This window comes from Tachyglossus aculeatus, chromosome 13 (assembly GCF_015852505.1).
Source record: "Tachyglossus aculeatus isolate mTacAcu1 chromosome 13, mTacAcu1.pri, whole genome shotgun sequence".
Classification (NCBI taxonomy): Eukaryota; Metazoa; Chordata; class Mammalia; order Monotremata; family Tachyglossidae; genus Tachyglossus; species Tachyglossus aculeatus.
In genome coordinates this window covers 8,972,571-8,999,740 of record NC_052078.1, presented here as the reverse complement: position 1 = coordinate 8,999,740, position 27,170 = coordinate 8,972,571, and the positions used below count along the sequence as shown (strand labels likewise).

The window sequence follows — 27,170 nt, the reverse complement described above, 5'->3', positions numbered from 1 at the left end:
TCGCCAGCAGCGTTCGGCAGCTCGAGCATAAGAGCGAAGGAGGCGGACAGTGGCAGTGATCCAGGGCTGTGGGTTAGTGGTGCGAGAGCGGCGAAGGGAAAGGGGAGCGAGCGAGTCTAGCTGAGTAGAAAGGGTAGAGTTGAGAGCAGTAATCTGATCATCAAGACTGGGTAGAGAGGAGAGGGTGGCGAGGTGGGGTGTGAGGCGTTCCGAAAGATGGGTGGGGTCCAGAGAGCGGAGATCTCTGTGAGGGAGTAATACGGATTTACAGGGGAAAGGAGTGTGAGTGAGGAGGCAGGTGAGAAGATTATGATCAGAGAGAGGGATCACAGAGTTGGTGAGGGTGGACACAGTGCAGCGGTAGGAGATGATGAGGTCGAGGGTATGACCAAGTTGGTGAGTGGGTGAGGTGGGGTGGAGGAAGAGGTTGGCAGCGTCAAGGAGAGATAGAAGGCGGGCGGCAGAGGAGTCGTTAGGGATATCCATGTGGATATTGAAGTCTCCAAGGATCAGAGTGGGCATGGAGAAGGAGAGAAGGAATGTGAGGAAGGGGTCAAAGTCGTTAAAGAAGTTGGAAGTGGGGCCCGGAGGGCGGTAGATGACGGCTACAAGAATCTGGAGGGGGTGGTAGAGGCGAATAATGTGGGCTTCAAAGGAGGGGAAGGAAAGGGAAGGGGGAGGAGGGATAGTGCGAAAGCGACATTGGGGGGCGAGAAGGAAACCGACACCTCCTCCTTTTCCAGTGAGTCTGGGGGAGTGGGAGAAGAAGAGGCCTGCACTGCAGAGAGCAGCAGAAGAGACCGTGTCGTCCGACGACAGCCATGTTTCAGTTAGGGCGAGGAGGAGTAGAGAACTGGAAAGGAAAAGGTCCAGGATGAAAGGAATCTTACTTAAAACGGAGCGGGGGTTCCAGAGGCCACACTTGGCATCAGCTGTCGAGGGTGGGGAGGGAGGGGGAAGGGTGCGAGGGGTGGGGAGGGTTTGGATTGGGATGAGTTGGCGGGGGCCTGGGCGGGGAGAGTGGGAAGGGGGGGTGGCGATGGGAAAGGAGAACTGGGATGGGGTGGGGGCGGGGAGAAGGGGAGGAGGGGGGTCGGGAGGGAGAAGCAGAGGACCTGCGCTGGTACAGAGGAATCCTTGGTAGGGGTTGAGGGGGAGCGGTCTTGGTGGGTGAGAGGGAGGGAAACAGCTGGGTGGGAGAGGGGAAGGGGAAGGTGAGGAATGGGAATGGCAGTTGGGAGCAAGGGAACTGAAAGTTCATGGTGAGGTCAGCAGGGCGAGTGACAGTACAGTGGGGGGTTAACAATTGAGATGCAGAAGCAATAAAACAGTAGCAATGATAAAAGTAGGCGATGGCATCACAGGGTGTAGTTGAGCAATCAATATGCTATGGCAATAATAGAATTGGCAAACAATGATGCCACAGAGAGCAGATACAAACTATTAAGAGCTGGAGTAGGGTGGGCCAGTTAAGGGGGGTCAGGGAGCAGAGATACCTGGGGAGGGGAGCGAACAGTCAACTAGCATGGGAGGGCTGAGGAGGTGTGAATGAGGTTGTCGTTAATGTAACATGTAACATGGTGCTAACAAGGTGCTAACAAGGGCTTTTTACCTGGGGGCGGGCGGGGGTAGAGTCAGTCAGGACCGGACCGGGAAGGGGGGGGGGATGAGGGGCACTTTACGGAAGGCCTCCTAAGTGGGGGGGGTGGAAGCAGGCGGGGCGTCCGTGGGGGCGCTGAGATGGCGGGAGGGTGGGCGGCCAGGCCTCTCGGGAACGGAGTCACGGGCGTCAATGGCGGCGCTCTGAGGAGAGGAGCCTTCCGGGAGAGTGTCTGGTGGTCCCAAAGCAGCTCATATACTCGTTTAGAATAGTGTTCACTAATTCATTTGTTCAGCTAATGATTTAAAACCAAAGGTTTACCTGCTGCAGACTCTCCTGAGGGTCAAACAAACTTCCACAGGCTGCTGTAAAACCCATCCGCTATTAATATTTCACTGCCAGAAATCAAAATCCACTAGAGACGATCCAAAATGTGTTTTGAATGTATTCTCCTAGGAGGTTTTAATTCAGATTACTAAATGAAAGAAGCCGTGAGGAGTAAAATCACTACTGCTTTTAAATGCAGCCTGCTCACTCAGAGTAGCAGCACCCTAAGTTGATCTGATATTGATCACTAAATCAAAATGTTAGTACTGAGGCTGGCTTGCTGACTTTGGTGTTTCTCATCAAGAAGAAGAGAGTTGCCACACTTATTGCAAGTGCAGAAGCCCTCGTGCCACTATACTGTATTGAACAGAGCCAATTCCAATAGTTCCAGCTCCCTGCACACTTTGGATGCCATTATGTACATCCAACCTGCTGTTTTCATGGATTTTATTCACTCTGGGGGATTTGGGACACAGACATAAAAATAGCAGGACATTTGACATTTTATACTTGAAGGTCTTATTATCCCTAAAAACTGCAAAAGATGGGTGGAATTAGATTCTGCCCTGACAGCTTCATGCCCAGATTTGGGAGGTGGAAAGCAAGGAGGGGAGAGGAAGCATCTTAAGGATGCAGTATAAAACAAAGGCTTTGACAGTGCGGCATCCCCGCTGAAAACTGGAAGTCCATTCCTGAAGATAGACCTTATTTTTTTAAAAAAATAGTATTTGTTGAGTGCTTACTGTGTACCAGGCACTGTACTAAGAGCTGGAGTAGATACAGACCAAGCCAATGAAGTTTTACACAGTCCATGTCCCACCTGGGGCTCACAGTCTTAACCCCCATATTTCAGTGGAGGTAATTGAGCCAGAGAGAAGTTAAGTGACTTGCCCAAGGTCACACAGCAGACAGTATGTCATTGACAATATCGACATGCAAGTCATCAGTGAATTCCCCTTTCCAGGGCAGCGATAGACCAAACTGAATCCTGAAGGCCTGCATGTCCTTCTGGATTTAGCAGAAAGAAAGGGAGATTAAGATCCATCAGTGGTATTTATTGAGTATTTACTGTGTAGAGAACCCTGGTAGATGCGATCCATACCCACAAGGATCTTCCAGTCTTCTATGGGGAGGCAGACATTAAAATAAATTACAGTTAGGGGCAATGGTAGGGTACAAGGATATTTACACCACTGCTGTGGAGCTGGGGTGAGTATCAAAGTGTTGAAGGAGAACACAGCCAAGTGCTCAGTTGACACAGAGGGGAGGGTGGATAGGGGAAATAGAGGGCTTAGGCAGGGAAGCCCCTTAAAGGAGATGTGATTTTAGGAGGGTTTCAAAGATGGGGGTAGTGGTGGACTGTTGGAAATGAAGAGGGAAGGGAGTTCAGGTCAAGCATGGCGGGACCAGAGGGGGGAAATCTTCTAGCTGGCAGCGAGCTTTCCACCTGCTGCATCCAGTTTCATGAGCAGTTGCAGCACTGTCCCCTAATGCCACCCTCCCTATGGAACAGCAAGAAAGACACTCCAACAACAAAATCCTGCAGCTCAGCCACTTCACCTGCATTGAAGCTGAGCAGGACGGGCTGAAGGACGGATTCAGCAGGATCCCTAAGCTGTTGCTATAGAGCGACCTGACGAGGGATTACCATACCGAGGTTGGGTGGAGAAAAGATTTCTGTAAAGACCCTAAAGTTCTGTTTCCGAGGCTGCAGAGTGGCTGCTGAATTCAGAAAAGCCATGGCAGCAGAGAGACCCTCCTATGGGGAATAGGCTTTATTTTGATCAAAACTTTCTGCAGGCAAATTCCCAGGGTCACATCTTGCAGGGGGCTTTAGAAACCCAAGATCTGGGACCGGAGAAGGATCGTGGCCTAATGGAAAGAGCGTGAACCTGGGAGTCAGGAGGCCTGGGTTCTAGTCCCAGCCTCACCACTTGCCTGATGTGTAAAGCTTCAGCAAGTCACTTGGCTTCTCTGCCTCAGTTTCCTATCTGAAAACGGGAATTAAATGAGACCTTTGTGGGACAGAGACTGTCTGATCTGATCATAACGTCTCTCCCTCAGTACTTAGCACTGGGCTTGTTGCAGAGTAAGTGCTAACAAATAACAAATAACACAATTATTATTGTGATTCTTAGGAACCATGTGGAAGAAGCTGAAACAGGCCACACACACCTCTTTTTATCCCCACCCACACAGAGTGGTAGCAGTATTTCAGTAGCAGCACCTTTGAAATCAACGAACAATGACATACAATTGACCTGTAATTACAGATTCTCCAACTTGCAGTTAAACTTGAGGACTGAACACCAATCCGGCAACCACCACACAGGCAATCAGACTTCTGGATGTCATGTTTCACCACAACTTCACTATCAGAATTCCCGAATACTCACTTGTTTTGTTCAAAAGAAATTCCGTGGAGCCATTTTGCTTGATCAGAAGAAAACTTTTGACACTGTTAACTACAAGATATTAATTAGCCATCTCCACCATCTCGGCTACAGCTTTTAAATGGCATCAAAGCTGCTTTCCGAAAGGAAACAGACCATGGCATCAGCCCCTTCTGAATGGAATTAGGGCTGGCTTCTATTTTTGCTGCCTGCCCTTTGGGGGATTAATACCGAGTGTACTGCCAATGGTCCCTCTGGAGCCATCAACGAATGCCATTTTATTTTCCAAGGATTTCGAGATGTCATTAGTTGTTAAATAAAGCTCTAATGGTGACAGGAAAGGCTCAGTACTCACATTCAGTCAATGGCACTGAGTGTCCAAATCAACCATTTTAACATCAGATTTCTTCTCCCTTCCCTGCTTATTGGGTTTAGTGGAATTAGTGGAATTACTTTATCTTTTCGGATCTTCAGTGTCTTTTTCTTGGCCTATAAACTCTCTGAGGTCGGGGCCGGAGGTGGGGGCGATCAGATCCTCTTTTTTGCTCATTTTGGACTATTGAGTGGTGAAAAGGTTCGAGGAGCATTTAATGTCTGCATTTCTCATTGTATTTGCATTCTACATAGAGCCTGAAATTGCTGCCAAATTCCAGGTTTCATCTTTATGAGCTTCACATATTTTTTTCTGCCGAATCAAAGGAGCCATCAGAACCTGTGTGCTTTTTCCTGAAGACAGCCAGAATTGGATTCTGCTTTTTCCCTTGGCAGGAGTCGAGTCTGTTCTTCAAATGTACCTGCAGATGCAGGGAGCCAACCAAAGAACAGATTGAGACAGGCTGTAGTACAGTCATCTATTTCTTTTACTTCCATTCTGTGGTCAGTGTGCCTTCGTTGTTCAGACGTGTGACTGGGGAGTGGAGAATTGGGAAGGTTCTGCAGTTTGAGATTACAGCATTTTCAACCCCTTGAAATCTAGCTGAATTTGTTCTGAGAGACTCGTTTTCACAAAGAAAACTGTACCATTCCTGGGTATCCTCTTGTAAATCAGGGCATCGTTATTCTGTCTCTCCAGGTCCATTGTCTGGATAAGCTTGTTGTGGGCAGGGAACCGCCTACCAGTTCTGATGATGATGATGATGGCATTTATTAAGCGCTTACTATGTGCAAAGCACTGTTCTAAGCACTGGGGAGATTACAAGATGATCAGGTTGTCCCACAGGGGGCTCACAGTCTTCATCCCCATTTTACAGATCAGGTAACTGAGGCCCAGAGAAGTTAAGTGACTTGCCTAAAGTCACACAGCTGACAATTGGCGGAGCCGGGATTTGAACCCATGACCTCCGACTCCCAAGCCCGTGCTCTTTCCACTGAGCCATCCTGCTTCTGTTGTGTTGTACTCTCCCAAGTGCTTAGTACAGTGCTCTGCACACCGTAAGTGCTTGGTGAATACCACTGATTGATAACAGCAGACGCAGCAAGCTGTGACCTCTGCAACCCCATCCAAGTGGGCCACATGCATGTTAATGCTCTTAGGCATAGACTGTGAGCCCACTGTTGGGTAGGGACTGTCTCTATATGTTTCCAACTTGTACTTCCCAAGCGCTTAGTACCGTGCTCTGCACACAGTAAGCACTCAATAAATATGATTGATTGATTGATTAGGCACTGACCCTGCCTTATCTTTCCCTCTTCATGGCTATAACAGAAATAAAGCAAACAAGGAGATTGAGTAACCCAGTGCAGCACTGAAGCAAGCCCAGAAAGGCAACAGTTAAGCCCCGTCGATCCTACCTTAGAGCGATGTTCGCTTCTTGTGAATCCCCTCTGAGCTCGGAAGGCTTGTGCCGATGGCATGGCTTCGGAGGTGTCTTCTCATTAGGAAGTGTGGGAACGGTCCTGTAGGAGCATGCTTCATCCTGCCAGCAGTAGGCATCTCTCAAACAGCGTGATCATACACTCTGCCCAAGCCTTTCTCTCCCGTTGTTCCTGCCCGCAGCTGCCTGCAGGCTTTCGGCAGGAAGGTGAAGGCAATTGATGGTCCCAGGGGACTCGGAATGAGCCTGTATGTTTGTTCCTAATTTGTGAGTCCGGTAGAGAATGGGTCTCATGAGTTACAAGCGGCGACGGAGGAAGGGAAACAGAGGGACCAGAAAGAGGACTTTTAGCCACGTGACCGCCTCATGTGTGCAATTGAAATTGAATACAGGGCTATCTTGAGTAATGCTGAAAGCCTCACCCCTCTGGGCATCACATTGTCAGTCAGGATTCATAATTCTCCTATCAAGTCCTAAGGCAGGTAGATTTCCAGGAACCAGCACATTTGGGCTGTAGAAGAGATGCATCATAAAGCTTTGCGCAGCTTGGATTCTTACTGCCTTGAGCCCATCCAAAAGAAGGAAGCTGCTCTTCCTCTGTGGATATTCAGACATTGCCACAGGTGGCACCCCTAAATAGGAAAGGTCTGGCCCTGTGCACTTGGCTCTCCCAGGACTGAGAGCTCACCTCCTCCAGGAAGCCTTCCCAGACTGAGCCCCTTCCTTCCTCTCCCCCTCATCCCCCCTCCATCCCCCCATCTTACCTCCCTCCCTTCCCCACAGCACCTGTATATATGTATATATGTTTGTACATATTTTTTTACTCTATTTATTTAATTTATTTGTACATATCTATTCTATTTATTTTATTTTGTTAGTATGTTTGGTTTTGTTCTCTGTCTCCCCCTTTTAGACTGTGAGCCCACTGTTGGGTAGGGACTGTCTCTATATGTTGCCAATTTGTACTTCCCAAGCGCTTAGTACAGTGCTCTGCACATAGTAAGCGCTCAATAAATACGATTGATGATGGTGATGATGATGATGACTGTAAACAAGCCCACTGGAACGACACACATCAGTGGACCTGGAGAAGGTCCCAGAGGATTAGCATTCTGGTCTAAGATGCAACAAATGGGGACTGCTGCTTCTCCATGTTTCATATCATTTAAAGATAATCTGTGCTCCGAGGGACAATGCAGATGACTCAGAAATTCGCTCCGAGGAGTACGTATTCACAGAACACTTATCAAGTGCTAGGGACTGTACTAAATGCTTGGGAGAGTACAAGAACAGCAAGACATGCCCCCTTGCCCTCAAGGAGCTTCTAATTGAATGGGGGCCATAGACAAATATTTACAGATCTTGAAAGCAGGAGGAAGAAGAAGGCTATTACATCAACCAGCTCTAGCCTTTATGAATGTATTTTTATCCATCATCAGCACACCTGCACATATTTGTGTGTGTGCTGAGAATGGATGCAAATAGAAATGTCCCCAGTTATTTAATTTGGCCATTGTAGTTATGTATAGTTTCGTGTTTGCCTCCCCACTAGAGAGTAATCTCTTGTGAATTGGAAGTGTGTCAATTCTTTATTCTGAACTTCCCAAGCACCTGGTACAGGCATAGACCAGGCATAGCACAGGTGGGCGCTCAGTAAATGATACCGCTAGGAATTTCTGAGGTGGGAATCTGGTGGAAACCAGATGTGGAAGTTGCTGACTCTTTGGGAGGATGTAATGGGTCCATTTAAAGTAGACTTTAATCAATTTAAAATGCCTTTTAATTTAAAATGGCCTCTTGAAAGTAAAATGTGAGTCTTGGCATTTGAATGAGAGAATCATCCTTGTATAGGTACAGTGTGATGTTGCTGCTAGTGTTGGAGTCGAAGCTGTTGGAGAATAGGCAGAGTTCCTTCAGAATGCATGGTACAGTTTCTCAAACTTGGTGTATACTGCCTTTGAGTTCAGAGTTTCGGGCCCTGGCAAATTCTGCCCCGGTCCCTCCTTGCTTTGGACTTTGAAGATGATCAAGGTCAACTGGAATCTGTAGTTCTGCGTCCTTTATTTCATGGATTGCATTTAGGCCGGATTTTTAATTAATCGTTTTAAGCTTGGTTTTGCCTACTCCCATATGTCGTCCTAGCCTTCCTGTAATTAAAGGTCCCATGAATCGATCCTCCGGGCTAGAATGCGCTCTCAGCGACTGCAGCAACATCAGGAGCCCCTTAATGAGAACCTTTTGCCTCGGACCCCTAAGCACTAGTGCAGCAACCTGGCTGGGGAATCCGAGACTGTCCCCCTTAATGTAGGTTCAGCTCAGAGCACAAGATTGACACTTACATCCAATTTGTTGGAAATTGCCTCTGGGCTTATTTTGTTGTTGTATCATTTCAGATTTCTCTCTCTTTTTTTTAATGACTCCTGCCTGCCCCTTTTCTAGAGAAAAAGCAGGGGATCGACGGGTATTTGGAAGAATTTAAATCCGGTGGATAGGTGCCTAAATGCCGTCCTAGAGATCTGACTGAAGGCTTTTGCAAATAGGGAGTCTTGGAGTTCAACCAAACAAGCACGGCTCATCTTAAATGACATTTGAAGTTGCCTCCCCTCCATCCCAGGGGAAGCCCCAGTTGGCTTGAAATCTTTCTTTCCCTAAGGGAGAACAATTTCCAGGCCCATTTTTTTCTCGGTCTCAGATCCTGGGGTTGAGAGGCAGGAGTTCTAGGGAACTGATTGACCTGAAGATTGTTACCTGTTGAGAGTCAGAAATGAGAAGACCAACCAAGGCTGAGGGCTCTGTCTGGCTGGAAAAGCCCTGCTCCTGACTGAGAGGGTACTGACCAGAAAATGGTTTATTTATTTGGGGTTCTATCTGCATTCGGAAGGGAAGGAACCTTGCAATTACCCTGATGGAAAATGGGATTTTAATAATTGATCGAATGTTTTCAAACCTTAAAAAAAAGCGTTGCTTTAAAAAAAATGTATCCAAGGCTCCCGCTCTTGAGTCTGCTTTGTGGGGAAGGACTACGTCCCACATTGGGAAAGCTAAATGCCAGGGCATGGAAAACTAGTAATCATAATAATAATGATAATCATCATCATCATCATCATTAAATGCTTACTCAATGCCAAACAATTGCGATAAATGCTGAGATACGGGATCATCAGATGGGACACCCTCCCCATCCTGTGTGATCCCTACAGTCTGAGATAATCTGTTATTCCCCCATTATACAGGTGAGGAAACCGAGGAATAGAGAGCATGATTGACTTACTGAAGGTCACACGGCAGGCTGGTGACAGACCTGGGATTAGAGCTGGGGTCTCCCAGTTCTCTGACCTATGCTCTTTCTCCTGGCCACTTGGAATGCCGGTGGGGTTAAAAATTCCATATTATCTTGGATTCAAATTCCAACTTCATTCATGCCCCGGATGACGATCGGGGCCCAGGAAATAGAGGTCAAATACAGTTTTGGTGCAGACTCCTGCCGGTCTATGTTGACAGTGACTTGACGTTGAGCTCTGTTTTGTTCTTCTGCCTCCCCAGAGCGATGGCTTACCTGAGTGGGTGTGGAACTACATGCTGCAAAAGGCCAAAGGCAGTGGCCCTTCACTGACATATCCGCCGCTAACCCATCCAGATTATCCTGAGAATTTTCCTCTGAGGACCTTCCAGCAACGCCAGCCGGACAAGTTCCCCCCACAAGCAGAGGCCGATCTCAACAGACAGGCTCTAATCGCCACCCTCAGCGCCTACACTGCTCAGAAGGTGGCCGCATCAAACCTTGACAAGAGCTCAAGCGGCAGGACCAAGGGCCTTCCCCTTTATGGCACCCGATTCCCTGGGGCTCCGGCCGGCCAGTACAACGAGGTCTACGCCAAAGAAGGGGAAGATGGGTTGATCTCAAAACCCTGGTTCCTTCCACGAATGGGAGCACGCCTACTGGGACCAAATTCGGGAATGTCAAATCAGAAGTTTGCTTCTCCTGCACTCGATCCCAAAGAGCCTCTGAGCACAGTGGATGGTAATGTATCCTCCCTGGCCACCTTAGGCTTGGCTTACCATTGACCTCTCTTCACCATTCATTTCTCTCCTGAACTGTAGGATTTACCATTTCACCGGATGGGGGGACAGGGAGAGTGAGATTGCGGGAGAGAGCTCTGATTGTCTAGAATATGATTGGCTCACTACACTCAGTTCTCTATCTCAGTGCTGCCATTTAGGCCAAATGAAACGACCAGAGGAAAAAACTGTGAGGTCTAGACCCCCAGCATCCAGAGCTAAAGAGATGGGAATTTTCAAAGGACTACCAAATGCTTTCTCTTCAACTGAGAGCCTTTGAACCAGAACTATCTCACTTCTCTTGAGTAAAGTTACTAAAGAGAGTACTTCTGGAGCTGTAGTTGGGTGGCCAAGTTCTGTGGCTCCAACTCTGCAATTCCCATTCTCCCTCCTATATGTCATATCCGTGCCATGTTTTCCCCAATCCCTCAGCAGAATACAAGAAGGCACGTTGACCTATGTCCACTGGTTTTATCCTCAGCCTAACCACAGCGAGAGCAGATTGAAATAGAATGTCTATACTTTTTAAGCATAATCCATTTTAATCACCCAGACCTTACTGTTCTTTCTGTGTTAGTGTACAGACACAATGGGAAAAGAATTGATAGTTTCAGATGTTTCTTATTTCTACGTACTCTGGCATTGCGTGTTCCTTACTGAGCCCCTACTCAATCAATCAATTAGTCATATTTTATTGAATGCTTACTGTGTGCAAAGCACTATATTAAGCACTTGGGAGAGTACAGTATAGCAGAGTTGGTAGACAGGTTCCCTGCCCACAATGAGCTTACAGTCTAGAGGGACTCTGTGGGAGAACACTTTACTAGTCTCTTGGGAACATACAAGGAGCTTTCAGTCTAGTGGAAAATTGTCTTTGGAAAATGCCGTTTCCCAGTGCTCATGGTCTCAACAGAACAGATATGATGGCACTTATAAATCGTGAACTGTATCCTGGGGTTGGTCTTCCTCCTTTGTTATTTTTTTATGATTCCAAAAGAGTTTCAACTCTAGGTAATTCTACCCCAATTTACACTCCCAAGCGTGACATTCTCTAAGTGTTCTTTAGTGACAAGGGCACAGGCCTGGGAGTAAGGACCTGGGTTCTAATCCCGGCTCCGCCACGTATCTGCTCTGTGACCTTGGGCCAGTCACTTCACTTCTCTCTGCCCCAATTCCCTCATCTACAAAATGGGGATTCAACACCAGTTTTCCCTTCTACTTAAACTGTAATCCTCATATGGGATTTGATTATCTAGTATGTACTCCATTGCTTAGTACAGTTCTCGGCACCCAGTAAGCACTTAACAAATACCATAATTATTCGGAGTTCTTTTCTTGAAGTGGTTATCTTGAGGTTGAAAATCTTCTTTCACCTGCAACCTGATTCCAAGATCCTGCCAAAATCAGGAGAAAAGACCGTTAGGCATTATCATAAGTAATTCTATTAAGTTAGCATTCTTTTTAAATGTTCCAGCAACAACATAGACCTCTTTTTTAAGTCAAACTCCTTCTTTGCCAGACCCTTAGGGAAAGGTCATTTCGGTTTGTCCCTCATTTTGAGGAGTTTCATTTTGAAAGCTTGAATTTACTTTAAGAATCTCACACTTCGCTCATATGTGTGTGTGTGTGTGTGTGTGTGTGTGTGTGTGTGTGTGTGTGTGTGTGTGTGTATAGATATATATCTAGGCAAATGGAGATACACACACACACACACACACACACATATACACATGTGTGGCCCATATATATATATATACATGTGTGTGTATCTCCATTTGCCTAGATATATAATATATCTATACGCGCGCACACACACACACACACACATATATATGTGTGTGTGTGTATAGATATAATATATCTAGGCAAATGGAGATACACACACACACACACACACACACACATATATGCACATATATACACATGTGTGGCCCATATATATATATATGTGTGTGTGTATCTCCATTTGCCTAGATATATAATATATCTATACACACACACACACACACATATATATATATATATATATGTGTGTGTAGATATATATCTAGGCAAATGGAGATACACACACACGTATATATATATATACGTGTGTGTGTACATATATACATGTGTGTGTGTGTATAGATATATATCTAGACAAATGGAGATACACACACACACACACACACACACACACACACACACACTATTTATTCAGGCTCACCCTAAGTGGATTGTTCAGCATTCCCTCTACCTGTTGCCTATCAAGCACTCAATTGTGCAGCCACAATAAAAACAAAGCACCCTAAATGATAAAGTAGCTGAAGGTTTGCAGGGGCTTTTGATCTTATTAAACCGTACCCTTCTTTGGCGTTGTAATGTAGGCAACATCAGGTATTAGCATCCCCGTTAAAAAGGCTGGAATAGATCATCACGCTGTAATGCAGCATGGAACCCAGGTGGCACTGTGGGACTTTGCAACAGGCTTGACAAGTCAAAGCCAACTGGGCCCATGCTGGTTTCCTTCTCTCCCAACAATTCCACTTCCCCATTGCCAGCAGAAGTCACTGGGGGAAAAATGCTTCACATCTGCAGGCCCTCATGTGTTTCTAAAATTCATCAGACCACAGCCAGCATTTTGCAGAATCGAACATGCACAGAAAATAGCAACTTTCTCAGGGCATTTGTGTGGAGCGGCTGTGTCGAGTTCGTAACGCGAACAGACCCCATGGGCTATTTGAAGGGACTCTGAGCAGCAGTGCTCTTTTCCCGCCACCCTGTTTTCTGAGACCATTGCAGCCCGTAAATGGATCTGTAAATCAGAACAATCAAACCCATTTAGAAACAGGATTGAGGCTTTCACCCTGGCCGACTGCGGTTGGACCTTCCCCTTCTGCAGCGTCAAGAGAAAAAGTCAAAACAAAAACAATACCCGCCACTCCTAGCAGGTGTAGCAGCTCCGTTTTGTTGTTAGGCCCAGCACATAGTCTTCTTGGAGATTCATTTTACCGAACAGTAACAAAGAGTGGAGCCGAGTGACACTTTTACCATTTGTGAAAACCTGCCGCCTTTGCCCTTTAACTCAAACTGCCAGCCCTAACCTTCCCTCGCATCCTCCTCCAGCCACTAATGGTGCCTTGGCTGTTGCTGCTGCTGTTGAGGGAGTCTCCCTTCAGCAATGTCGGGTGAGCCTCATCCCTGAGACTTCATGCCCGAAAATTTGCATAGCCGAGAAATAATAATAATAATAACAATGGCATTTATTAAGCACTTACTACGTGCAAGCAGTGTTCTAACTGCTGGGGAGGCTACAAGGTGATCAAGTTGTCCCACGGGGGGCTCACTGTCTTAATCCCCATTTTACAGATGAGGTAATTGAGGCACAGAGAAGTTCAGTGACTTGTCCAAAGTCCACATAAAGTCCAAATAATGGGGCCAGTGGCTCACTTAGCACCATTCCCTCAGCACAGCAAGGCTGTGGGGAGGGATTTTGCAGCATCCAGCCACTTCCTCCAGGTCCTGGGAAGACACATCCAGGAGCTGGGTACCACACGCCCAAGACACCTGAGAGCAGCTGTGGAGAGAAGGGTGGGAAGGGGAGGGTACAGAGGAGAGGGGAATGAGACTGCCAGAGAGACTAGCCAGCTCCCAGAATCCAAATGAGAATATATGCATCCCCAGCACACATTGCTTGCCCTCTTTAAGTGGATTCTAACTGGAATGCTCCCAGGGAGGAAGGAGAAGGATGGGTTTTTGAAGGGCATTCTCATACATAACCTGCTCATTTTGTTTTCCACATGCAGGAAATGGTCACTCTGACTCATGTGATGCTGCGGGCAATGTGCCAGGCCCATAGCATGGTGTCAGGATTTTAAGTGGAAGTCCACCCTATCACCTGAAATGAGGGCATTTATGAGTGTGGTGGGGGTAGGGGGCCTGCTCCCTCCTCCCACCCCTGACTTGATCCAGAGCTATTGCTTCGCACGTAGTAAGCGCTTAACAGATACCATCATTATTATTGGAGAAGCAGCATGGCTCAGTGGAAAGAGCATGGGCTTTGGAGTCAGAGGTCATGGGTTCAAATCCCGGCTCTGCCAATTGTCAGCTGTGTGACTTTGGGCAAGTCACGTAACTTCTCTGTGCCTCAGTTCCCTCATCTGTAAAATGGGGATTAAGACTGTGAGCCCCACGTGGGACAACCTGATCACCTTGTAACCTCCCCAGCGCTTAAAACAGTGCTTTGCACATAGCGCTTAATAAATGCTATCATTATTATTATTATTATTATTTCCTCTCCCAAGTTCCAGTTAATACAGGTTCCACTTCCACCTCAGGCAGAGGGAGGCCGGACACTTTCAAACACTCATCGCTGCCCTTTGGTGACCCTATCTGGCTGAGCACTCCGAGCGGCTCCCACTTGCTTACCATCTGAAGGCGGTTGATTTGTATCACCTCTGAAGAAGCTTTCAGACATGTGTGCGGGACACTGACCATTGCTCTGGGAATCTTATACTACTTGGAGGAAGCCCTACTTCTTCCTTAAGCTGATGATGTTGAAGATACTGATTCCCCTGTGAGAATATAAGAAATCCATAGCCTTTAATTTTGCTTGTCATGAGAGCCTCAGTTCATCAAATAGTGTTTATTAAGTGCCCATATGCACATTTGGTTCAGGGTAATCCACCTTTGATCCTTAACCTAACACAGATTTCATATTAGCCTTCCCTACCTGGATATATGCCAGGTTAGCTTCGCGTATCTGGTGGTGAACCCAGCCTTGAGGAATCACACTTTACTGTTTAAAGGGCAATTGAAAAGATTAAGCTTTGGTCACATTTCCTTTATGAACAGAATTTGGAAAGTTGGAGCCTAGAAGCTCATCGGCTATGTCAGTAAGTAAAGACTGAGCTTATTTAAAGTTCTGTGTGCAAAAAGGACGATTCTTGAAAAACCGCATAGCTTCAAGGGGTAGAGCTTGGGGTTCCAAAACACCTCAGGATCCTTGTTTCTAAGGTTTTGATGATAGTAATTTTGGAATTTAAGCGCTTACTGTGTGCCACACATTGTTCTAAGCGCTGGGGTAGCTAGAAGTTTATCAGGTTGGACACAGGCCCTGTCCTACATGGGGCCCACAGTCTAGGTAGGAAGGAATAGGGTTGAATCCATGAGGAAACTGAGGTGCAGAGAAGACAAGTGACTTGGACCAAGGTCACACAGCAGAAAAGTGGCAGAGCCAGGGATTAGAACCCAGGTCCTCTGACTCCCAGATCAATCCTGTTTCCGCTAGGCCATGCTGCTTCTCAAAGATGGGAAGAATAGTACTTTTCCCTTACCTTGGAGATAGTTTGATTGCTCAATACACAGGGGTGATTAAACTACTTCCCGTGTGAGTAAATTAGCCACTGATGAGGCAACATCAGTTCCTATTTCAGACCACTTGGGAATAACAGCATTTAGAAGTCTGTCATTGGTGTCTTTTCTCCCAAATCTGTAAGGAGGCTTTTTGGGTGTCTTCATTTAATCCTTGCACCTTCTGCTAAATGTTAACTGGAAACATTTAGTTGGGAAATCTGGAATGCATATAATTGCCGTTATGTCTTTCATAACACATTGGTTCAGCAAGGGTGTAGACAAGTTGATCTCCTACTCCAGTCCTCGCATACCTGATCCTGTGACATTTCCCATAATTATCATGTCCTATCCCTTTAGAAATGTTGAAAACTATAAAATGTCAGTAGGGATAGCTCACCATCTCAGAGTCATACTGTGGAGTTGATGGCACAAAAGAAAATTCCTCTTTGATCTTTGGGGCAATTGAATGTGTGCCCAACCCACATTCCGTATCTGGTCCACTAGGACCATCCTGCCCGTTTACAGTATGGCCTTATGTCACATCATTTCCAGTGACTGTTGGTGGCACTGTCAAAGTAACTCTAGCAGAGGGCCCATTCCCAGTGGTTATCTGGAGATCGTTTTAAAACGTTATTCTCTCTTTTTGTGGATTTCAGTGAGCCAGAGTTTGCCACCAAAACCCTTTTCACCCTGCTTGTATGTCGTCTTTTTTTTAAATGATATTTGTTAAGCCCTTACTATGTGTCAAACACTGTTCAAAGCGATGGGGTAGGTACAAGTTACTAGGTTGGACACATTCCCTGTCCCGCGTGGGGCCTGCAGTCCAAGTAGGAACAAGAACAGGTATTTAATCCCCATTTTACTGTTGAGGAAACTGAGACGCAGAGAAGTGAGGTGTCTTGCCCAAGGTCACACAGCAAGCAATTAGCAGAGCTGGAATTAGAACCAGGATCATCTGATTCCCAGGCCCATGCTCTTTCCACTAGGCCTTGCTGCGTCTCCAAAAGAAACATCTAAATGGGGTCCCATATAATTTTCTTGACTGAATTGCTGATGTTTTTTCATTGATCTAACCCGGAAATATTATTTAAATTATTAAACGGGAGTTATCAAAACTATTAAGTTATTAAAGGGGAAGAGAGAAAAATATTTTTCCAAGGTTTCCTGGGGTAAATATTGGGATGTTCCTATAAGGTGCAACAAGAGCAATGTAGGTCATATACAGTGAAGGACTTCCTGGCTATAATAGGGTGTTTGACACTAGGCCCCCTGTTTCCTGGAGAATTTTAAAATGAATAGAGTCACTCATCTATCCTGTTGCGGCATAAGGCATAAGGATGACCTCTGTTGACTCTTCCAGTCTGTGATTTTATGATTTATGTTTCCAGGGATTAAGAAAAGAAGGTGTCCTACTTAAGCGAGAGTGATTTCATAATCCAACTTTGCAGCAAATAAAACTCTAAATGTGTAGCTATCCTTCATATTTGAAGGTGAATCCACAGAGGGTGAAGTTTTCTGGTTGTGCGAGTATGGCTGAAAAGATAGGTGTGGCCCTAAAGTCTCAGCCACACCAGTTGCACACAAAGATTGTTTCCCATGGTGCTGATGTCTTTGATGTTGGCAGCACTTGCTTGGTGCTGGGTTTTTTCTGCCTCTTTCTCTCATGATTCCCTTGAAGTTGGGGACAATCGTCTCACAGCTTTCAACTGCGATGTCGCCTTGACTAAGGTTGTATTTCAGTGCATCTTGAAGGTGTTTCTTCTTTCCCCCCTCACTTCCAGTTGCTACATTTCAGCTCACCACACAGTTGTTTTTTGAGTATCCAACTGTCATCCTTTCTCCTCATACATCTCACCCAGCAAAGTTGTTCTGAGGTGAACATAGCTCTAGTGATGGTGTATTTTATTCATTTTATGACACTCATTAGTGATTTTTTTTTCTCATCACTTGCCTTGCCAGCTAACTGTGCTGAAGGAATCACTGAAAGACCTGGGTTTGCCGTTTGTCGTGTCCAGGTTTCACTACTGCATTAGACAGCGTTACAGTTCTGGTCTGAAGACTGATGTTATTTTTCTCACTCAGTCAATCAATCAACTGTATTTACTGAGTGCTTACCATGTGCAGAGCACTGTACTAAGCACTTGGGAGAGTACAATACAACAGAATTAGCAGACACTTTCCCTGCCCATAATGAGCTTGCAGTCTAGAGGAGGAGAGGGACATTAATGTGAATAAATAAGTAATTTATAATATAGAATTTAAAGGTATGTGCATAATTGCTGTGGGGTTGATGGTGGAGCAAGTATCAAATGTCCAAAAGTCACAGATCCAGGTGTTATAGACACAGAAGGAAGACCAAGTCGTGGAAAAGAGGGTTTATTCAGGTAAGGCCTCTTGGAGGAGATATGCATTTAGAAATGCTTTGAGGGTGGAGAGAGTGGTGGTCTAACATAAATGGAAGGGGAGGGATTTCCAGACTAGGGGGATGGATAGAGCACAGGCCTGAGAGTCAGGAGGACCTCGGTTCTAATCTTGGCGCTGCCACTTGTCTGCTGTGTGACCTTGGGCAAATCATTTGACTTCTCTGTGCCTTAGTTACCTCAACTGTAAAGTGGAGATTAAGACTGTGAGGTTCATGTGGGACAGTGCCTGTGTCCAACCTAGTGCTAGAGGAATGGAGTGTGCAGGTTGGGCTGTAGTAGTAGAATGGGGCGATATGATTGAGTGCTTTAAAAGCAATGGTAAGGAGTTTCCGTTTGATGCGGAGGTAGATGGGCCGCCGGTGGAGGTTCTTGAGGAGTGGGGAGACGTGAACTGAAGGTTTTTGTTGATAGCCACCTGAAGAGTAAGCTGGCTTTCTTGGTTCACTTTTCTACTTCCTTGTCTATCATTGCATCATTGTGCAGTGAGCTTCCTAGGTCACAGAAATCTGTGACATCATTCAGATCCATGTTGCCTCTGAAGATCTTTAGTTGTAGCTATGTAGGTCCCATGAATTCAGCCGCTCTTTCTCTTTCGATGGTGTAACAGTGTGGGGTACGTGACCTCCAGAACTCATGAGAGGAAAAATGCATTCTAAATGTAGAACTCATGCCTATGTACGTGCATGAGCCTCATTCTGCCTCCTTTGTAGGGCAACATTCTGTCTTGACTTGGAGGTGAATTTCTAGGTAGATTCGTGAGTGGTGGGAAGGGAGAATGTGTTCTTAGGACTGGGACAAATAGTTGCTTGGGGATAAAATGCTCTGAATCATGGAATGGGAATTTCTGTGGTGTGTTTTTTTGTGTTTTTTAATGGCAGGTTAATTTTGGTGATTTTTCCCTGCCAGGTGAATGCTTCGATAAAGTTATTTATGTTCTTACTAGCATGCAGTGCTTGGCACATAGTTAGCACTTCACAAATGCCGTCATTATTATACAAATGCCATCATTATATTATAGTATTATATGTAACGTAAATGTATGAGGAAGCAGTGTGGCTTAGAAGTGGAAAGAGCATAGGCTTAGAAGTCAGAGGACATGGGTTCTAATCCTGGCTCCACCACTTGTCTGTGATGTGACTTTGGTGACCTTGGGCAAGCCACTTATCTTCTCTGTTCCTCAGCTACCTCATCTGTAAAATGGGGATTAAAACTGTGAGCCCCACGTGGGACAATTTGATGATCTTGTATCTACCCCAGAGCTTAAAACAGTGCTCAGCATGTAGTAAGCACTTAACAAATACCATAATAATAGTAATAATTTATATTATACATTATTATGGGAGGCTATGGCAACAACTGGATCTCCTGCCTAACAGATTGGATCCCAAGAAGCAGAAGATTTCCACATGGAAGTAGGGGACTGCTTTGGGCAGATCTGATGACAAAACAGGTCAATCAGAAATGAATGCAGCATGCATGAGATCAAAAAGAATATTGGGTCATGGACTTGTGTTTTTGGAGGAGCGAGCCTGAGCCAGACAAAAGGATGATTGTAATCGATGTTGAAAAATGATGATGGAAATAAAATAAGGGACTGCAGAAAGAGGAAAATCAGTGGGCTTCAAGGCTCTCCTCACCCTGGGCTTCAAGGCTCTCCATCACCTCGCCCCCTCCTACCTCACCTCCCTTCTCTCCTTCTACTGCCCAGCCCGCACCCTCCGCTCCTCCACCACTAATCTCCTCACTGTACCTCGCTCTCGCCTGTCCCGCCATCGACCCCCGGCCCACGTCATCCCCCGGGCCTGGAATGCCCTCCCTCTGCCCATCCGCCAAGCTAGCTCTCTTCCTTCCTTCAAGGCCCTGCTGAGAGCTCACCTCCTCCAGGAGGCCTTCCCAGACTGAGCCCCTTCTTTCCTTTCCCCCTCGTCCCCCTCTCCATCCCCCCGCCTTACCGCCTTCCCCTCCCCACAGCACCTGTATATATGTATATATGGTTGTACATATTTATTACTCTGTTTATTTATTTATTTATTTATTTTACTTGTACATTTCTATCCTACTTATTTTATTTTGTTGGTATGTTTGGTTCTGTTCTCTGTCTCCCCCTTTTAGACTGTGAGCCCACTATCGGGTAGGGACTGTCTCTATGTGATGCCAATTTGTACTTCCCAAGCGCTTAGTACAGTGCTCTGCACATAGTAAGCGCTCAATAAATACGATTGATTGATTGATTGATTGGTCATAGTGAAGATGAGGAAATGCTCCATAACATCAAATTTTTGCAACAACTGAGCACATCGATAGGTCTTTCTTCCTAGTTCTGTGAGTCACGCTAAAGATTTATACCAAGTGAAGATTCAGATTGATGTACTGTCTGCTTCTCTTTGAGTCAAATCTGGAAGTCATCTTCAGTAGGGCATGTTTATCGATCCTTCGGATGGTACACTTCTCGAGGGCAGGGACCATGTCCTGCACTTCTCCCTGCACCTGGTGTAGGGCTCGGCACTCAATGGGAGTTTAAGAAATATGTCACCTAAATCAACATCTCCCAATCCCTGACCCCACCTTTGGATAATTTTTTGTTGTCATTTTGTGGGTCAGGAAGAGGTGGTTGACGTGAGAAAGAGCACCACTTTGTTGGTGCAGCCAGATAGCAGACGTGGGTGCTAGTGTTGCCTCTGAGTGTGTTAGAGTGCAGACTCCATGCTCCACTTAAAATATCACCTCTGAGAAAGGTTTCAGAAGGGATGGGATCCCTCTGAGTGGACTTTCTACCCTGAACCCCAAGAAAACGAGTGAGCTACCAAGCTGTGTTTTTAGGTTCCTTAATGTTGGGAGGAAGGAATTTTCTCTACCTCAGAGGCCTTGGCTCATTTCCCATCCTTCAGCATCTCTTTCCATCAGACTTATTAAGCTTGTATGCAGAAGAGGTGGGGGAGGGAGGGAGAGAGAAAGAGAGAGAATGTGTGTGTGTGTGTCTGGACCAGGGTTGCAGCTGCTATTTCTCTCCCTACATCACTCAATTCACGGCCATGGCCCTCTCTGTCTCTGAAGTGCCTGGGGCAGTTTTTGTAACTCTTAAGGACAGGACTATTCATTAACGGGGGAGCTCAGTACTGTATGACTGGTTCTTTCCCACTGATCCTTAGCCTTGATTCTGCTCTTCTTCAAGAGGCATCTTCTTGGTGGAAGGTGCCCTTTGTGATTCTGGCCAGAGCAAGAGGAGCAATCATCAATGAGACTCTCCCAGTTAGAGTGTAAGCTCCTTGTGGGCAGGGAGTATGTCACTTCTTCTGCGCTTCCTAAGTGCTCCGCATAGAGCTCTGCACCAAGTGGCCACTCAATAAATGCTACCACCACTACTACTACTTACTACTACTACTAGGAACATAGTACCTGTTCCAAAGGAACTTGTGGCCATTTACGTTCCTCCATATATGATTTTCCATTTTCCTTCTGTATTTCCATTTTGTTGGAGACAGAGCTAGTGCTCTGTTCTCAATGCAGAATCTTGGAAGTAGGCTGGAGAGATAAGACCTTGCTGAGATAATAGATACACGAGAGAAAAAAAGGCTCTGGGAGGAAAAGAAACAAAATAGAAATGAAAAGGTTATGTTGTTGGTGTGTTATCCAGTGACTCAGTTAGGTGGTTCGAGGTAGATAGTTTTGAAGGAGGAGACATTAAAATGAACTTTCAAAGCAACAACAACAATGATGATAACACATAAGCACCTTTAATCCCAAAGCATCCCTGAGGGCTTTGAATCTTTTATGCTTTCCACAAAGAGCTGTACACCGTCTCAGTGACATATAAATAGCAGAAGTGGTGATACAGAACGTAGAGGCATCATGGCAACCTTCTGCTCTCTACAATACTGTCAACTCCAAGGAAGGCAAAGCGTCTGGCCCCTCCCTGGCCTTGGATTGCCATCTTCTGGCCCCAGAACTCTAGAGTGGAGCAAAGCCAGCTTGAATGAGCTACTTGGAATAATCCTGAGAATGGGAAGAGACTAAGGAAAGAATGAACTCTTATCCACAGGGATCCTTGTGGTAATTTTCTTTGAGGGGTTCTGTAGCCCTTGCAGGTCTGGGCTGTACCTCTGCCATCAGATACCTCATTTATTAAAAATTGTGGTGTTGGTTAAGTGCTTACTATGTGCCAGGCACTGTACTAAGCACTGGAGTAGATACAAGGCAGTTGGGTTGGACACAGTCCCCATCCCAGATAGAATTCAGTCATTATCCCCATTTTACAGATGAGGTAACTGAGGCACGGGGAAGTGAAGTGACTTGCTCAAGGTCAGACAACAGACAAGGAGCTGAGCTGGGATTAAGACCCAGGTCCTTAATAATAAAAATAATTGGGGAATTTGTTAAGCACTTACTATGAGCCTGGCACTGTAGTAAGTGCTGGGGTAGATACAAGATAATCGGGTTGGATGTAGTCCCTGTTCCACACAGGGCTCACAGTCTTAATCCCCATTTTACGGATGAAGGAACTGAGTCCCAGAGAATTGAAGTGACTTGCCTAAGGTCCTGCAGCAGACAAGTGGCAGAGCCAGGATTAGAGCCCATGTGCTTCTAGCTACAGGCCCGTGCTCTAACCACTAGTCACACTGTTTCTCACTTACTACTTACCTTCAGTAACCATCCCTCTAAAGGGCTATACATGCCAAGGAAATGGCAAATGTGGCTATCGCCACATGTCAGCTATCCAGTGGGACTTATTTCCAGCCCTTCCTCTCCACCCTTACAACCTCTTTCCTCATTGAGTGTCTGAACCAACCAATTAACACTTCTATCTGGCATTTATTGAACACCTGCTCAGTGCAGAGGCTCATACTTAGCACCTGGGAGCATATAAAAAGCAAAACAGATGTCTCCTGTCCTGCCCTCCAAGAGTGTGCAATCTACTAGGGAAAACAGACAGGAATTATTTAACAAGAACTGGAGCAGTAGGAAAAGTGAATATAAGACAGGCAGTAGTATGAATACATCCTCCCCTCCCCACTGGAATACTGACGCATCCTCCTGGCTGGACTTTCTCCCTCAGGTTTCTCACCACCTGAGGTTAACCAATGTACAGCTACTCGGGTTATCTTCTCAAAGTGCCATTCAGTATACATCCCTCTGTCCTCAAAGATCTCCATATTTTCTCTGCCTAGTAAAAATTTCTGACTATGAGATTTAAGGCTCTCCACCAGTTGTCTTCTCCAACTTTGCCCTAGCTTGTGCTTTGCTCTTTCCAAGCTTGCTGTCTAACTGTATCTTCGTCATGACTCTCCTCAGGCTGACCCATTGCCTGTGTCTTCCACCTCAAATTCACCATGTCCCTCCCCTGACCAGGTCAGGCAACAGCCCCTTAGCATTCGTGTTTATATCAGTTGTTGGCTACTTTTCTTTTACCCAGACCCTTTTTCTCTAACCCAGTTGTCTATATCCAGTTGGTTTCCACTTGTCTTCCTCACGTGACTGTAGGCTCTTAAAGGGCAGGGCTCATGCCTTTCCTTCTCTTACATATTTCCAAGCCCTTAGAACAGGCACTTTGCACCAAGTAGGTGCTCAATAAAAACCTCTGCTTTTATTGTCTTGATCGCCGAAGATAAGGTGCTCACACATTATTAGGAATAAGGGAGGGAGCATTCTGACATCCTTAACCAGAAGATTTTGTCAGGGATATAAAACAGAAGGCTTTTCAATATATTTTTTTTCTGCTTCCATTTTCTGAATGCCATTTCAAAAGAGTAAGGCAGAGGGTCATTAAAGAGGGTGATCTCTCCGTTAAAAAGACATATTCAGAAAGTAGTAGCAAAAACTATTGAAAACGATCATATCGCTCCAAACTTTTCTGAAAGGCAAACCTCTTAAGTGGTTAGAAGGAAACGATGCCTGAATTTTCCCCTGCAAAATTTCAATAATGTCAAGTCTGCTTATTTTTGCACTGAGGACCCTGTCTAAGTAACCCAAACCTTGTCACCCATCATTCCTGTGACTAAAGCTTGTGCGGACTGGGCAAGCTTGACATTGCATTTCAAAAGCTTCTTCAGAGATCTAGCTGCTTTTGATTTGCAAGAGGAAGTTGTGGCAGGCAGAAGGGGAATTCTCCAAATGAGGTGATGTTTTTTTTATCTCCATGACTACCTTCTGTGGGGAGGAGTTTTATTTTAAGCCCCAGTAGTTAGCTTGTCACATTTGGGATTGCTTTTCTATTCCCAGCCTATTTCTCCGAGCAAAAAAAATCTGCCCCTGCTGGGATATGGGGACCAGAACTGAACTAGGAAGGGCATTTCCAGTCCTGCAGTTCACATTGCATTTCCTCCCTTCCCAAAGCCTTGCCTAGCAGCCATGCAGTCACCGGTGAGCAGGGCCATTGGGAGCTGGCAGTGCTATTCTGTGGGCTGGCACCAACAAGACTATTGGGCCCTGCTTTGCCCTCTGGTATGCAGGAATCTGAAATGTAGCCCCTGTTTAAACAAAGACTCCAGCCAGACCTTAATTCAAGAAGGCAGAGTTGAAAATGGAGTCAGGCCCTGCTTGTGGCTGCAGAAAACCAAAGTGACTGTTGATCGCATTTTGGCCTTTGCAGCCACATTTTTCTACAGTGGTATTGACATCGCTTTGGATGGCTGCAAAATTCCCAAGCAGCAGCAGCTGTGGAACACCTCAGTTCATTCAGAAGTCCTCCAGGCTGCATTCCTGTTAGCCTCCCGAATGAAAGTAACATTCCATTGCTGGCCAGTCCCAGCCCCAACATTTCACTCATTATGGCAAACAGTGGACAATTCTGGAAGGAAGGGACTTTTTTTTTGTGATGGTGATGAAGGTCTGTGTCGATTTGAGATTCCCCACAACTCTGGAGAGATGAGAAGCACTGGTTCCAGAGAGAGCCTGGAGCTTTGACCTGGCTTTCATGGATCTCTGAAGGACTTGCAATAGTTTGACTTGGCTCAAGTGTTCCCTCCCAAAGGCAGTGGGGAGACTAGGCTGCCTTGCCAACAGCTGCTCAGCCGGTGAAGAATCAGTGACCCTGTTTCTCTTTCTCTTGTGAAGAGATTGGGCTCAGAAATCTGCCCAGGCCAATGAATGGGATTAACCAGGCAATCAGTGAATCAATCAATTGTATTTGTTGAGCACTTACTTTGTGCAGAGCAGTGTTCTAGACAGCCTTTAAGGCAGTGGGAGACTGCAGGAAGGGCGTTTATTTTACTCCAGGATCCTTGCTTTTTCTTCCTCTTGTTTCTGTCCTCCTTTCATCCTCATTTTCTCCCCCTTCAAACTTGATTTCTTCTTCGAGATTTGAATTGGTGGTTTGAATCTGAAGCTGTGACTTCAAATGGATGTATCTGGATTTCCACACCTGGCATTTTCCGGTTTAATGAAGCCACTGCCCATATGTGGCAGAAAAATTTTAATTGTGCCATCATTGCTGAAGGCACCTAGCATCGCCTCAGCTGTGTCATTGCTATCAAATTCACAAGGGGCTGGAGAGCCTCTGAAAGCGACACAGAGCTGGCTGGTTCTGATGAGAACCAACTAGACAGAATCGTTTGCTTTTGCTGTGCGTTCCAGTCAGTGGCTTGTCAAACTTGTCAAACAAGTGAAATCAAGAATGATCTTTGGTGGGCACCAGGTCTGCTAGGTGCTATACCAAGTTAAATCCAAAGAGACATGGCCTTCTGCCCTTGAGGACCTCACATCCTAAGAATAAGCTAATGCAGACGCAGACAACCATGGCATAAGGCATTTGCTTTCAATTGCAAAGAAAATCCTTTATTGTTATTTTTCCTTCAAGTTGGATTGTGTTTGGAGCGAAGAGCCCAGAGTGGTGGGAAGGAGCTGAGAAGGAGAATGATTCACAAGAGTGGTGAATAAAATTTCCCAAGAACATTATGAAACTTTTTGGAAAAATTTATAGGGTTTCCAGTGCTGGAGAGAGCCACGATGAGAATTCTTTGTCGACAGTCAATTTTAAAATTTGAAGTGTTGAATTTTTCAGTGTTTACCTTGCAAGTTTCTCAAAAGCAGAAACTTCAGTTCATTCCTTGAAACTTCCAAGCCCAAATGCATGTTCATTAAATATGAATTTTGGTGCTGCCACATATTTTTACAGCTACTGCAAAAGATGTTAGGCTGCCGGAGCCGTCGCTAACCACAAAAGATGCTTCAACGCTTTTGATGCCAGTGCTGGGAGAGGACACTCATGAGATTAAATAGACCGAGTCACTTACAAAAGGACTGTTTGGGTATTCTAGTCCCTCGAAGATAGATTTAGTAGGGTGCTTAAATACTTGCCTTCTGCAGGAGAGCAACAGTCTCAGCCATGGGGCTCTCTGAATTGAGCGGTAGTTGCAACCTAGAATGATTTTTCTCTCCCTTAGAAGCCACACTGAATCGCAGAGCTATACTAATTCCATTGCTTCACAAACTGTGGTTCAATTCACATTCATCAAGCATTCAGGAGTGCTTGATATGAAATTAATTTCTCTGTGGTGGAGGCCCCACAGTAGAGGATAAGCTATTAGTGACATTCCTCGGGATGTTTATGATTGAGTTCAAAGAAGATGGACATTGCAAGGATGTTAGAAAACTCAAAAAGAACTTGGATAAATTCGGGGATGATGGGTTCAGATGAGTTATTAGAGGGGAAAGTTGAGGATTGTAGGATCATTCCTAACCAGAATGGATGTCCAGGGAGACATCTATCACACTGTTCCTCTCTGCAACCTTTGGGGTTGCTATTGGAATCAGAACACGGGACTGAATAGTTCCATTAGTCTGACCTAGTTTGGCATTTCTTATACTCTTCTACACTGAATAGAAAATGCAGACCTTTGGCAACAAAAATTCACAATTGAAGGAGAATAATTTTGTCAGGTTCTGATAGGCCGATACACTTTGTAAGTCTCTTCCACAAGATGTAAGGTCCTCCACTGGATTATTAGCTCCTTGAGGGTAGGGATCATGTCTATCATAGTGTATTCTCCTAAGCTTTTAGTATAGTGCTCTGCACACAGAAAACACTCAATAAATGCCATTGATTGATTGACTGTCAGTTGAGAATACACTCCAACTATGATGGAGGGATTTACTTGAAAGTGCCTCCATGCTCCACTCTTCTAATACGAGCTTGCTATCCAATCCTTGGACATCCTTGTCTTTCCCCCCCTGCCCCCCCACTCCGGCCAACTCCCTTCTGTAGATACTGAAACCCTTTTTTCTT

The 27,170-nt window shown here is 45.6% G+C and overlaps 1 protein-coding gene across 1 annotated transcript in view; it reads left to right on the top strand.

Annotated features, from left to right (window-relative positions):
- Positions 1–27,170, top strand: part of PTPRN2 (protein tyrosine phosphatase receptor type N2) — a 661,085-nt gene that overhangs the window by 138,449 nt on the left and 495,466 nt on the right. The window contains exon 5 of the mRNA XM_038755516.1: positions 9,678–10,155. Within this exon, the coding sequence (XP_038611444.1) occupies positions 9,678–10,155 (478 nt within the window). The remainder of the gene's footprint in view (positions 1–9,677; positions 10,156–27,170) is intronic.